Consider the following 14,676-nt stretch of genomic DNA (forward strand, 5'->3'; position numbering starts at 1 on the left):
TTGGGAATTATTGTTGTGTTTTCATCTTGTCTTCCATGTCTGTAGTTTTTTAACAGTCAAAATTAGTCAAAATGATCTTCCCCAAGCCTTCGGGGCTATTGTTTGTCAGAGTAAGAACCCTACTGATTTTCAACAATACCAGACATAAAGGTAGGATAGTATAGTGTGTACATATAATATTCAAGTCAATATATTTTTGAACCAATCCTAATAATTTCAGGTATTACAAGATTCCTACTAATGTTGGGCACCTGACACAAGCCGCTCAAGGAAACTGAGGTCATTTTCTATCTAGATCAGGGGTAGCCAACCCGTCAATCACAATGCCGGATGATGCTGATTGACTCCAAAAAATATTAGGAAAAATAAGTGAATTATCACATCAGCAGCCCATTTGTCTTTGGCCCAAGGCACACTGCAGAAACAAAATTAAACAAAAAAAACCCCAACCCCCTAAATATGTACAATATAACTTCTTATAAAATAATGAAAATATTCAAAGAAATATCACCCAGGGGGTGGGGGGTGTAGTTCTTTGCCTTGTTTCATGGCTAAGGCCAGGGATCTTGGGCTCAAAATGGTCGGTGACCACTGATCTACTGTGGGTATTATTCTAATAGTTTATTGGATTGTGCAATTTTTTCATTTTATTTTTTTTTTATTAATTTTTTCTCCAGTAATGTCATGATTGTTATTACTCCCACTCTTAGCCATATCCTTATACACAGAGTCAAAAGTTTGGAGATACTTTGTCATGCAGTAAGACAGTCATTTGAAACTTCTTCAAAGATGCTGAGGGTTAGGGAACAAAAAAGTCAAGTGGTAGACCCCCAGAAATTCTTATTCTTAAAAGTGCAGTTTTCCTTTAAGATTCAACGGTACAAAATGCAAATTCTTGCTGGTCTTCAAATTTTGATCAGGAGTGTTTGTCAACCAGTGATGACGTACATCCACTCTGTTGTTTGTCCAAATCTTTATAATGGCCACACCAAGCGGTGAGACGTATACAGTAGTAAACAAATGATCAAGAGGGGGTGGTGATGTCGCCAAGTCTTTTCAGCAGTTCATCCAGGGTCTCCATGTTCTGAGACTTCTCTTCCAGCAGCTCGTAGCGCAGGCTAGAGATGTCCTGCTTGATTTCCTTCAACTCACCTGAACCAAAACAGCATGAAAATCACACTGAATGTGAAGTATGGAGAGATTTGAGATGTCTTGTTTCATTCACCTTCTGTGATCTCGTCACTCTCTCTGTCTGCTCGAGCTTTGATGATATAACGCTTGATCAGACGCTTCATGATCTTCTACAAGAAGCATCATCAAGTCATACTCGCAGACCAAAACAAATGCAAAAAAAATCTTAACGCTGCAAAAACAATAATGCTCACTTTTGATTACAGTTATTGTACTTGAAGTCTGCAGCGGTGTGCAACTGAATATGTGATACCTGATATCTGGAAGGGTGAGTGGAGCTGCTGTATGTTGAACTTTTTCTTTCTCCAATCTAAAAAATATATTTGTATATATAAAAGTTTCACAGATCCTGCTTTGGTTATGCCGAACTTTAGCGTTAAAAAAATGTGTAGCAGCAGTGAAACCACTGGGAGGTACATTGTGTTACCTTGTCAAGCTGTGTCTCATCTTTGTCTTCCCTTTGTCTCCTCACATAGTGCAGGGCCAGAGACTTGATACCTTTGGACAGACCCAGCATGGACTTTGGGCTGGGGACCAGGTTGAAGGGCACCGGTAGCGTTCTACCCTCCTCAAAGTAGGAAAACCAGAGTTTAGCCCGAGCAAACTTCCACTCAACATCAGCATCGTCCTGCACAGAGCGGGACAACAGGTTGGAGACACACATGAAAACGCTCAAATAGTTTGACATTTTTGGGGGAATGTTTTATCCCAGATGCCATAACAAGTGTGTGACGGACCACTATAAACACTGGTCGTGAATTAGGGGGATCTGGTGGGCCAACCTCAATCTCCTGGAAGGAGCTGTTGATCATGGCGATCAGCATGTTGAGCAGCACGATAACCATGGTAACGTTGTAAACGCCATACAGCACATAGCCGATGTTCTCGATGAACTTGTGTCTGTTGTTTATGACCACAGACCTGACTTCGGATAGCCCAAATATGGCCCAGAACAAAGTCTTGAAGCTCTCCTCCAGCCTACGCACGCGCGCGCACACACACACACACACACACACACACACGTCCAATCAAAAGCAGGGTATGACAACAAAATACTGAACGTAAGTGTTTTAATGTAATATGAATGCTAGGCCACTAGATGGCAATGTCCTTTAGTAAAGAAAAACTACCGCTAACTAACCTGTAATCTTAACTTAACCAACGTAACCTAGCCAAGTAAGTAACATACTGTAACTTAACATAACCTAATGTGACTTAATGTTTAACACATAACCAACCTTAACACAACCAAGTTAATGTAACCTAATTTAATGTCATTTAATTTAACGTAACTGGCCTAATTTAACTTTACCTAATCTAATTGAAATGCTAACAAATGTAACATAAAATAACCCATCTGATTGTTACATAACGTCGCCCAACTAAATGTAGCGTAACATAGCATAACCCAACTGAATGTAATTTAATGTAACAAGTTTTAATTTTAGGTTATTTACCAAACTAACCAAATGTAACTTTAACAATGTAATGTTATTTAACGCAGTGTTACATAGCCTAGCATGACATAATCTAATTTAACGTAGCCTAGAACCTAATGTAATGGTTTAGAGGGGTGAGTGTAACGGATGTCAGCTCGTGCAGCTGTGCAATATTACGCTTAGCAAACCTCACTCCTCGACACCTTAAAAGCCACACTGGTCAGTGGGTTGAAACAGGGCTTTTAGCCTACTGACTAGCGCGCGCTACTGTCTTTCGATGAAGGTGTGGTTGCGGGATTGAGCCCAGGCAGTGTGCAGGGCTGGTCTGTGCAGGATGACCACTGTTACATAAACAAACTTAAAAGCATACATTGAACACACATTTTTCCATTTGTGTGTAAATGTCCCCTTAAAGCTGTGTCAATAAGCGCTCACGTGGTGAAGGCATCGTTCTGCTTGACGCCCAGGTAGTAGGAGTACAGGTTGAACATGCCGATCATGAAGGCCAAGAAGACCAGCAGGAAGATGACCATGAACTTGAAGATGTCCTTCACTGTCCTCCCCAAGGAGATCTGCAGCGGACCAAAGCTCTCATTGGCCGGGAGGATGTAAGCGATGCGAGAGAAGCTCAGCACCACCGCCACAGCGTACAAACCCTCAGAGACCAGCTGGGGGTCCGACGGCAGCCAGTGGACGCGGGCTGCAAAAACCGGGCAAATTAATTTGGGAATACTGGAAATATGGATAGACTGAGAGAAAATACAAGATCATGCTCACCCAGTGTAAAGTAGAGTATCTCCGGGGGCAGCGTGACATTTGCCAGGTTTGTGTAGTGAGTGTGTACATAAGTCTGAGCAGAGTTTGCGTGTCTCAGGGCAGAGAAGCGGCAGCTGAAGGACGCCAGGAAGATGGCCAGCATTCCAAAGTCCAGAAAGTTCCACGGCTCCACAATGTATTCCCCTGGTCCAAGACTCCAGATCTCCTTCACTTCCGCCCAGATCATACCTGCAGCAGGACAGAGGATCACATGATGCAGAGGAGGTGTGTCATCCAGCTCCATATTGGCTTATTCCTCCTACCCACGACCCACGAGATAATGAGGATTTCCATCCAGGTGAAGGGGGTTGTAGTCATTCGGTAGAGCAGCAGTGGGTCTGTGCTGAGTCCTCCTGGAACCTGATGGTGGGTCATGTTGGGCAGTAAAGTGGTTCCTGCAAAGCGGTCTGCGGCATTCAAGATCAGCAGACCCAGGAAGATTGTGAAAGACGAGGCGTGGGCCACAAACTTCATGAAGGGGCTTCGCATCACTCGACCCACCTGAATCAAATAGACCACTGCTGTCACAAAACAACAAAAACATGAAATTGTGCTGCTTTGTGGAACATACTCTGCTGCACGGAGCAATCCAGTAAGCCAAAGCCAACCCTGGTAGCCCCATAGCTACCGCCAAGACCACCAGAAGTTTGATGCCGGTGGTTTGTTGCCTCAAACCAGGTAGGTTCTCATACCAGATACTCAGCAGCTGCTGCTGGCAGTTGGGATGGGCCACAAACTGAGAATACAGCAGAACGGTGAGAGAACTTTTGGGAGAGGAGCCTCAGCCATCATGTGTTCCCTTCTAGTCTGACCTTCTTCAGTTCATACTTGATGGCTAACTTGAGGCGTGCGAGGGAAGGGCGACCTGGCGGATCGTAGCTGTCGCCGCAGTCGGCTTCTCCATTCAGTATGGCCTCCACCTCTTCCGTGCTGCGACACAGGTCCAGGAGGCCCACCACAAAGTCCTTACACTGGCTTGACAGACAGCAATAGTCGTTCTGCAGATGACAAAGCAGGCTGAAGAATTTAAACAAATGCACAATAGTCTGGCCCTGGAGGAGGAGCATTATAAATACACGTCAAGTAAACATGGCTCTGATAAGATCTAGGCCCTTGTATACTTTCCCCCACAGGCTCATAAAAAATTTGTGTTCACTTGCAGTCGGTAATAAGTATCATAATAGTTTGTTAATAATAGTTTGTTTTTGAGCTGTTTTTGTTCTTGAGCATGAGATGATTTTAATGGTATGTGTGTATTATTATTTTTACCTTGAACTCCTTCTCGATGTTGGCCAGCATGGCCAGTTCGTTGCTGAGCTCCAGGGCAGCCAGCACTGGGTCCTCACTGGACAGGGAGAGGTACGCCGGACTGGCCAGTCCCCGGTAGGCGTTGATGCGAGAGCGTGAGTGGCTGAAGGAGTCAAACTGTTGCTGGTAGTTGCAGGAGTTGCAGCTGCAGAAGTAGTCGTGGGGAGGGTCGATGCGAGCCCCTTTACTCAGCAAGGTGTGGACGATCTCGTACTCCTGGCAGTGTGCCGCCAGGATCACCGGAGTGACATCGTGGGAGAACCTGGGGTGGGTTTAAAGTAAAGGATGGACTGGTTGTAGAAGTGTTTTCCAAAGAGACCAGAATGACCAGTTCAGTCTTGGTCAGTGGTTTTACCAGTGCAATGGTTCTTGGTTCCTTTATCAGTCCTAACACAGAGCGTCTTGTAGTGGGTGGGCTTTCAACTTGATTTGTCTTACCTCGTCCCGTCCTCGTCGTAAGCGTAGAAGTCGTCTAGTATGTCCACTTGAGCAGGACTCGCTGTAAGACGATGGGCATCTCGAAATGATGGGTGGGCTAGCAGGGCTTCTGTAATGCGAACGTAGCCTTTACCTGCAAAGGAAGCAACGCAGTTTAGTACTCGGCTTCTTAGATTTGCCAAAAACTTAACTAAGCATTACTGGAATTCAGGACAAACTGCAACAGGATGTACCAGTCAACCCTCCGGTTTTTCCTGGGAATTGCCCATATTTTGCCGGTCACCCTCCCATTTAAATAGTTTTCTTTACTTCAACTTTCATTTAAAAAAAAAGGAATTTCCATTATTTTACTGCCTCTGTCCTGGCTGCTCAGTACAATGTGGCAGAAGAAGAACAGAACGTAAACCATTCATCTCTCGGTACACATTTGCCGTCAAAGTTGTTAGCTCACGGTTACCTTCTATTTACTCTTAATGACACTCTTATGAAACAAGTGACTTCCATTTCCATTATTTTCTGTAGGAAAAGTAGTTTGCGTGTGAATCACTATGCATAAAAGAAGACTTGTCTTACTGATGGCCAGCAGCAGGGCATCGCCCACTCTGGCCAAGTCTGGCCTCCCCAGCAGCAGCTCAGTGACCTCCAGGTGCTCGTTGGCCACGGCCAACTGCAGCGCGTTCTGTCCCATGTAGTTCACCGTGTTGACGTTCAGGTGCGGCACGTGCAGCAGCATGCGGCGCACCTCGGGTATGTTGCCATACTCAGCTGCCTCCAGGAAGCGCTGCTCAACCTCCGAGGGGCTGACGGACGGGGCGGTGAACATGTGGCCGGGGCCTCGCAGGGCCTGGCGTCGCTTCACGGCGCTGAGGCGAGCCAGCAGTTGTCTCTCAGAGCCGCCGTGGCTGCCAGCAAGTCATAAACAGTCCATATCTATTGTCCACATTTTCACTTGTAAACACAAATGCAGCCTCTTGTACGCTCCGCTCTGGCTGCATGCTCTCAGCCTCGACACATCACTCTCTACGGCAAAAAACTATACTCAGCTTTGGGAATTACAGTATGTTTTTACAAGTTTGGAGTAAAAATGTATCCTGTATTCCTTGTAATCAACTGTTAATGATTATGTGTCTTGCAGTGTTGCTGAGGGGAAGGCAGAAACTCACCCGAGCCATCGTCCAGGGCAACTGTTCTCCTCTGGGAAGTCATCGTACATCAGCAGGTTGTCCCGGCTCCTGGCCCGCGGGCTGTCCGGGCTCGGAGACGCCCTGTGGTTCATCCCTGGAAGAGATCAGAGGGTATGAAGGGATCATCCTGTGAGCGAGAGTGTGGTAGAACTTTTCTCTCTCTGTGCCTCCCTCCCTTCCGCTGTCTCTCCCTCCTCCTCTCTATTGGACTGCTTGAGAAAGAATGTGTTTTTATTTTTTTCTGAATAATGGAACTAAATAATCCTATATCCTTATTACACATTCCACATAAACACAGTCGTCTTTTAATATTATCTCTTACATTTACTTTCATAAAGTGGACAACCTTGATACATTGAATAATAAACTCACATTACACATGGAATACAACCTAACCTGACCTAACTTAATGTAACCTCATGGTATGTAGTGTTATATCATGTAATGTATGTAACCTAACCAACGTAAAGAAGCACCAATGTAGCCTTAGGTTGTTATGGAAATAACAAATATAACGTAAGGTCATGTAACCTAATGTTGTGGACTGTAATGTATCCTCACGTAATGTAACTAAACATAACATAGCTAAGCATCATGGCATGTAAGGAACGTATTGGAAGTTAGGTTACAGTTTATCACATTGTAACATAAGGAAAAGTAACCTGGCTTAACATCATCTTATGTATCCCAGCCAAACTTAATTATTGAATGCAGCCTAAGCAAGCATAGCCAAAAGTAACATAATTGAAGGTAATGTAACATTACATTCCAAAGTAAACTGATGTGACATAACTCGAAGTCATTTAAAGCAGTCTAACCAAACGTAACCCAATGTAACACAATGGAGCGCATCATGGGAGAACACAATTGTACCATGTTGTAACACAGTTGTATCATGGTGTGACACAATGTTACGTATCACAGTGTAACCAAATAAATCATAACATAACCTAATGTAACAATGTATCATGGTGTAACACTAACGTATCATGGTGGAACACTAACGAATCATGGTGTAACACTAACGTATCATGGTGTAACACTAATGTATCATGGTGTAACACTAACGTATCATGTATCATGGTGTAACACTAACGTATCATGGTGTAACACTAACGTACCATGGTGTAACACTAATGTATCATGGTGTAACACTAATGTATCATGGTGTAACACTAACGTATCATGGTGTAACACTAACGTACCATGGTGTAACACTAATGTATCATGGTGTAACACTAACGTATCATGGTGTAACACTAATGTATCATGGTGTAACACTAACGTATCATGTATCATGGTGTAACACTAACGTACCATGGTGTAACACTAATGTATCATGGTGTAACACTAATGTATCATGGTGTAACACTAACGTATCATGGTGTAACACTAACGTACCATGGTGTAACACTAATGTATCATGGTGTAACACTAACGTATCATGGTGTAACACTAATGTATCATGGTGTAACACTAATGTATCATGGTGTAACACTAACGTATCATGGTGTAACACTAATGTATCATGGTGTAACACTAACGTATCATGTATCATGGTGTAACACTAACGTATCATGGTGTAACACTAACGTACCATGGTGTAACACTAATGTATCATGTATCATGGTGTAACACTAACGTATCATGGTGTAACACTAACGTATCATGGTGTAACCCTAACGTATCATGGTGTAACACTAATGTATCATGGTGTAACACTAACGTATCATGGTGTAACACTAACATATCATGGTGTAACACTAATGTATCATGGTGTAACACTAATGTATCATGGTGTAACACTAACGTACCATGGTGTAACACTAACGTATCATGGTGTAACACTAATGTATCATGGTGTAACACTAACGTATCATGGTGTAACATTAATGTATCATGGTGTAACACTAATGTATCATGGTGTAACACTAACGTATCATGGTGTAACACTAATGTATCATGGTGTAACACTAACGTATCATGGTGTAACACTAATGTATCATGGTGTAACACTAACGTATCATGGTGTAACACTAACGTATCATGGTGTAACACTAACGTACCATGGTGTAACACTAATGTATCATGGTGTAACACTAATGTATCATGGTGTAACACTAACGTATCATGGTGTAACATTAATGTATCATGGTGTAACACTAATGTATCATGGTGTAACACTAACGTATCATGGTGTAACACTAACGTATCATGGTGTAACACTAATGTATCATGGTGTAACACTAATGTAACGTATCATAGTTTAACCTAATAAATCATAATGTATGTAAAATTACCCAACCAAACTTGACGTAATTTAACACAGTCTTACCAAACATCACCAAATGTAACACAATCATATCATGTTGTAACACAACTGTATCATGGCGTAACACAACGTAACGTATCATGGTGTTTCCTAATGAATCATAACGTAGCTGGATGTAACATGACCCAAACAAACTTGATCAAGCCAAATGTTATTTTAGGTAATGTGACCTTGCTGTAGTACCATCATCTGACCTGCCTTCACCTCAACCAGGGGCCCGCGGCTCCGGAGCCTCATGCAGCTCTTTTATCCCTTCTGACCTGGCACCAACTAGTTTATGCTTCTGTGTAGTCACTACGCCGTCTCTTCAGACGCCGTCTTGAGCCTTTCAAAGTTTTGCGTCGGAGTTGAGCGTGCGCCGTGCAATTCTGCGACTCCTGGGGAGTCAATGCGGTGAGAGACCACGATTAGCTTCCTTTGCCACTAATGAACAATGGCAAATAAAGCCACATGGACTTTTATTGGGAATGTTGATTTGAAATCAGTGGAGTAGGCTTCAGAAAAGGCTCAAGAAACAGTTTTTGTGGTCAAAAAAGTTCTTGTATTATAGCTTGTATGTATACAGTTTTATATTCAGTGGTAACTTGGTATCTATAGACTTACTTATTTCCTGTATAGTCACATTGAAGTAAACACATTGATTGGCAAATACATCCCACTCAGTGTTTTTTTAATGCTCAGACAGTGTGCAGCTATTTTAGACTGCACTCATACATTTGTGTTCTATGTGTGTATGTGCATGTGTGCGTATGTGTGCAGGGTTGACTGATGGCTGATGAACAGCAGATGAGATTCCTCGGGGTCCAAATTCCCAGCAGACTTTGCTTCCTGTGTCCTCCTACCCTGTGTGCTCCTCATCCACTGTGGGAAAACTACTTCCCACTTTGCACACACACACACACACACATATACATACACATACAAGAGAGAAGTTAAATTTCCTGTCCAGATGCACACACTTTCTTTAGATAATGGAGTGGCGATCCTCACCCTCGCCCTGCTTCACTGTATGCGACCCACATCCTCCCCCAAAACATCACCCGTCCTGGTTTCTATTCTTACTAGAAATTCTCATAGACCACATAAACAACACCTCATGACATCAACATGAGGAAATCCGATAAGGCTGAGCCTCTGATGTGCACATTGTGGCACCAAGTTGCCTTTTAAGGCCCTGATTGCTGAAGATTAGACACTTTGGACTTTTTATGGCGTCAAACTTCGTTTGAGGAGTGGTACAGGCGGGAAGGAGGGAGGTGGGCAAACGGTGACAAATGTCAGCGTGGTGGGTTATGTTAAAAGCGGGAGCAGAATGTACACTCTGCGTCATTGTAAACATTGTAAAGTGAAACGTATACACTCTTAATGGGGCGGGGGGGGGGGGGGGGGGGGGGGGGCAAACACCTGAAGAGCCTGGTGGAAGGTCTCATGCACTAGACGACATCCATCTGTCAATCAAACCATGCTCAATGCACTGTAAACTACACCCATGGTGCAAAATAATGGTTCAAAATATCTAACAACTAAGTATTAAACCTACAAATAGGAACAACATGACAGTATGTTTGTGTAAGCTTACTCTTCCACTCCTGAAGCGCTGCACACGAAAAGGGTGAAAATGTGTCAAAATATGCTGTTACTGTGTTGCCTGTGTAAATACACCACGCGGTGGTGTTGTTATTAACACCTACACTTGAATTTTCTCACACAGCTCTACAAAACACCCGCTGTAACTTTAGGGTGTTTTGCCCAAACGTCATGAAATTTGGTACACACCTTTATGGGACCGACAAACATGTGTGTCATATCTGAGCTGTTCGCCATTAAGCAAAACTCTTTGGACACGAGCGGGACTAAGATATACTGAAGTATAATTCCAAGCATTTCATACGTGTCAAAGGCTTCAATTGACAGTTGCGTTAAGTGTATGTAAAGAGTCAGTATTGGCAGTGCTGACCGTTCTTTTTCAACTCACGATGGCATGCTGTCAATACACCCCTAGGTCACATCCTGACTGATGGTAGCCCATTATTGCATAATCAATGCTTGGAGTTTGTCAGAATTTGCAAGTTTTTGTTTGTCCACCTCTCTTGAGGATTGACATAAGTTCTGGGCAATTTCCTGCCCATGGACACAAAATGTCGATGTTTTCTTCCCCGAGCCAGGTAGTTAACACTTTTGCTCCATCATGCTGGAAAAAGCATTGTTTGCTTGCAAACTGTTCTTGGATGGTTGGGAAAAGTTGCTCTCAGAGGAGGTTTTGGTACTGTTCTTTATCCATGGCGGACTTCTTAGGCAGAATTGTGAGTGAGTCCACTCCCTTGGCTGAGAAGCAACCCCACACATGAGTGATTTCACAAAGCTTTACTGTTGGCATGACACAGGACTGATAGTAGCGTTCACTTTTTCTTCTCCAGACAAGCTTTTTTCTGGATGCCCAATATGCAGAATACCAGTCTGTCGCTGATGGTTTTCCTGGAGACAAGTGGCTCCTTTGCACCCTTCTTGACGTCAGGCCATCTTCCAAAAGCCTTCGCCTCACATGTCTGCTACCATTACTGAGCAAGTGCCCTGATCCCACAGTTAAACTTTCGGAGATAGTCCAGACACTTGCCATACTTTCTTGGGCGCTCTGATGCCTTCTTCACAACAGTTGAACCACTCTCTGAAGTTCTTGATGATGCGATAAATGGTTGATTGAGGTGCAAGCCTACGAGCAGCAATATCCTTACCTGTGACGCCCTTTTTGTGCTAAGCAATGATGACTGCAGGTGCCCTGGTTAATAGAAGAAGAACAAAGATACCAAGCACCACCCCCTTTTTTAAATTGTCACGGAATCAGGATGACAGAGTCATCTCCAGCCTGTGTCCTTGTCAACACTCTCACCTATGTTAACCAGACAATCGCTAACAAGATGTCAGCTGGTCCTTTTGTGGCAGGGCTAAAATGCAGTGGAAATGGTGTTTCGGGATTAAGTTCATTTGCAACTTTGCAATTCATTGCCATTCATTTGATCAATCTTCTAACATTCTGGAGTATATGCAAATTGCCATCATCAAAAAAGCAGACTTTGTAGAAATTCATGTTTGTGTTATTCTCCAAACTTTTGGCCATGACTTTACGCTAGCATGTCTTCCAAAGCATTTTGAACACAACCATATGAGGTACCACAAATGCTGTTTACCCATCCATCTATTTTCTATGCCACTTAATCCTCACTAGGGTCACAGGGGTATGTAAGGAGCCCTCGGGCAAGAGGAGGGGTACACCCTGGACTGGTCGCCAGCTAATCGAAGGGCACATATAGACAAACATTCACTCTCAAATTTATACCTACGGACAATTTAGAGTCGCCAATTAACCTAGCATGCATATTTTTTGGAATCTGGGAGGAAGCCGGAGTACCCGGAGAAAACCCAAGCACGCACGGGACGAACATGCAAACTCCACACAGAAATACCCAATGGAGATTCGAACCCAAATCTTCTGACTGTGTGGCCAACATGCTAACCAAATGTCACATACATTCATGTGAAAAAATGACATCCCATGGGGTTTAAGTCCAACATTTGTTGTATACAATGTATACCAATTTCATTTCATGTTATACAGGGTTGCTTAGGTCATATAAAGACCGATAAAAGCACAAAACCAGGAGTGACATGTCACACAAGTGCACACAACACAAATTGGCAAACGTGAGTCTGCAGTGTGCGCTTTCTGTTTGTCTCCCATTGGAGGAGGAACAGGATGTAAACAGCACCCCCTGCTGGAGGAACTTTGAGGAATGAGGACGCACAAAGAAAGGTTCATAAATGCATGCTTGTAGAAACAAGACGGTGAACCTCAAGAAAATTTTTCTTTTATTACAAAAAAATTAATAATGTTCATGTTAATAATTTTTGTTGTGTCTCCAGGTGTCCCACAGGATGCCCGTCCGAGTCTCCAGGTCCTGCTGGGCGTCTCCCGGAGAACCGTAGAGGTTGACCAGGTCGCGGTGGTTGAACCACCATCCCGTGTGGTCATACTGGGTACTGCAGCTCTCTACCGTGTCCAAAGCCGTCAACATTGTCTGCTCAGGTTCGTTTTAAGTCCACCAAGCCTTCGGTCCTATGCTTCATCTGCACTGACGGTGGTTTTACTCACAACCTGGACAATCGTTACCTGCAAGAACGAGTCCGAGTTGTCCAGGTGAATGATGTATATCATCTGGGAATCTTGGGGACGACATTAGACTGTCCTTGACGTCACTGCAGTCTCATCCGCGATAAATCATAGTTTACGTTTTTCATTCGGTCATAAAGGGTGTCTTTTTACGTGGGATATGGCGCCGCCCTGCAGGTGACAGCGGGTCAGTCCATGCTGAATGTGTTTTCCCGAGTGACAGAGGAGGTTTGGGGCATACATCTCAGTGATGCTCGTCTGCGCCTCCATGCTGAGTGCTTGCATTTTGTTCATAACCTCTGTGACCTTCAATGACATCATTGTTGGTGGATGAGAGAGGACCTTCAATCCCAATCCAAAATGTTTGACAACTGCCATGTATAGCGTTAAAAAGGACAGGAAGAGTTTGCAGGATCAGACACATGAAAGGAGACAAGACAAATGTATTACAAATATATTACACCTGTTTTCCTCATTCATTTGTTCCAAAAGGTCAAACCAAAAACAAAACATTAGAAACTAAGACATGTTTTCCAATAGGAAATCATGTAAATCCAATTAATCTATTTCAGACACCAAACTATATGAACAAAAAATATTATAGAAAATTATTACAGTTGTACATGCAGACTATAATGTGAAATAATTGATACGGGCTTGCCATACATCCGGACAAGAACTCACTTCTCACCTTCTTTATCGAGGCGCTCGCAACTCTCTTTGGCCTCATGACAGGTCACAGACTCAATAAAAAAAATGCACGGACAATGAGTCAGCCACATGTAGGGTGCTCTGTGTGGGCACTCCATTTCACGGAACGATACGGTACAGGGAAAACAAACTCGTACGAAAGACATTTTAGTGAACATTTTGGAAGAAATCATACAAAAACTGTGGTTTGACTGTACAGTAATCCCTCATTTATCACAGTTCATTGGTTCCAGACCTGACAGTGATAAGTGAACTTCCACGAAGTAGGATTCCTTAATTATAATTTTCCTCTGGTAATATTATGACTTTATTCACATAATATTTTGACTTAGTTCTCGTAATATTATAACTTTTTCCAAAACCTAATAATCAACTTTATGCTACTAAAATGATGTCCCCCCCCCCCCCCCCCCCCCGATAATACACTACTCTCATAAAACTATGAATTTTCTTGTTAGAGTAAAAAAAAATTTCTTAATATTTTGACTTTAATATTTACTGCAATTTTTCCATTTTTTCTGTTTTTGTAGTTTTCTTGTTACACCATATTTTTACAATGTGCCGCAGGCCAATAAAAATACAGCGGTGGGCTAAAAAAGGCCCCCGCGCCGCACTTTGGACATCCCTGCATTAAAGCTACAGTTTGAGATTAAATTCTCCGCACCCTCATAAGGCCACAAGGACCACTTTAGTGAATTAATTAAACAAATTTCACCTCCCCTTACGTGTTCATTAATCTCCAATTATGAGAAGGAAAGAAGACTGACACTCCAATTGAAAATAATAATAATAAAAAAGAAGAAGAATTTCACATTCTTCGGATATCCTGGCTAACTGTCTCTCCTAATGTCCTCCTGCGGCTTCATGACCAGAAGGAGCGAGAGTCGGCCTTGATCGCTAGTCCCCTCTGCCTTTTGTAATTGTTTTCCTCAGACCATCGGCGCCACGATAGCCCAAGATGCTGAGAACTGCATCTTAGCTGAGGTGGTAGGACTCTCAACAGCGCCTTTTTCTGTACAAAACAGCACGTGCCCTCCCAGCATAGTACATCCTGACTGACTGCTGACTGTGTGAATGCACTTTACCTTTCTG

At 43.2% G+C, this 14,676-nt stretch overlaps 1 protein-coding gene and 1 long non-coding RNA gene across 3 annotated transcripts; one reads left to right on the forward strand and one right to left on the reverse strand.

Annotated features, from left to right (window-relative positions):
• Positions 1–388: 388 nt before the first annotated feature.
• On the reverse strand, positions 389–6,505 carry trpc6a (transient receptor potential cation channel, subfamily C, member 6a). 2 transcript variants are annotated; one of them, XM_054755997.1, is made up of 14 exons: positions 6,356–6,505; positions 5,766–6,094; positions 5,193–5,325; positions 4,716–5,016; positions 4,259–4,444; positions 4,018–4,182; positions 3,710–3,947; positions 3,408–3,635; positions 3,066–3,330; positions 1,974–2,169; positions 1,619–1,819; positions 1,445–1,501; positions 1,226–1,301; positions 389–1,152 (listed from the first exon to the last, which is right to left on the reverse strand). In XM_054755997.1, exons 1-14 carry the CDS (start codon positions 6,466–6,468, stop codon positions 1,025–1,027), a joined length of 2,616 nt encoding a protein of 871 aa, XP_054611972.1. In that variant the 5' UTR covers positions 6,469–6,505; the 3' UTR covers positions 389–1,024. The 2 variants fall into 2 exon arrangements, with proteins under 2 accessions (XP_054611972.1, XP_054611973.1); XM_054755998.1 differs by lacking the exon at positions 5,766–6,094 and having other exon boundaries at positions 6,356–6,460.
• On the forward strand, positions 1,635–9,937 carry LOC129169504 (uncharacterized). The gene is made up of 3 exons (XR_008566441.1): positions 1,635–1,840; positions 6,328–6,487; positions 9,468–9,937. It is a non-coding gene; the product is annotated as an uncharacterized LOC129169504 (long non-coding RNA).
• The last annotated feature ends 4,739 nt before the right edge of the window (positions 9,938–14,676 follow it).

Source organism: Dunckerocampus dactyliophorus, chromosome 16 (genome assembly GCF_027744805.1).
Source record: "Dunckerocampus dactyliophorus isolate RoL2022-P2 chromosome 16, RoL_Ddac_1.1, whole genome shotgun sequence".
Taxonomy (NCBI): Eukaryota; Metazoa; Chordata; class Actinopteri; order Syngnathiformes; family Syngnathidae; genus Dunckerocampus; species Dunckerocampus dactyliophorus.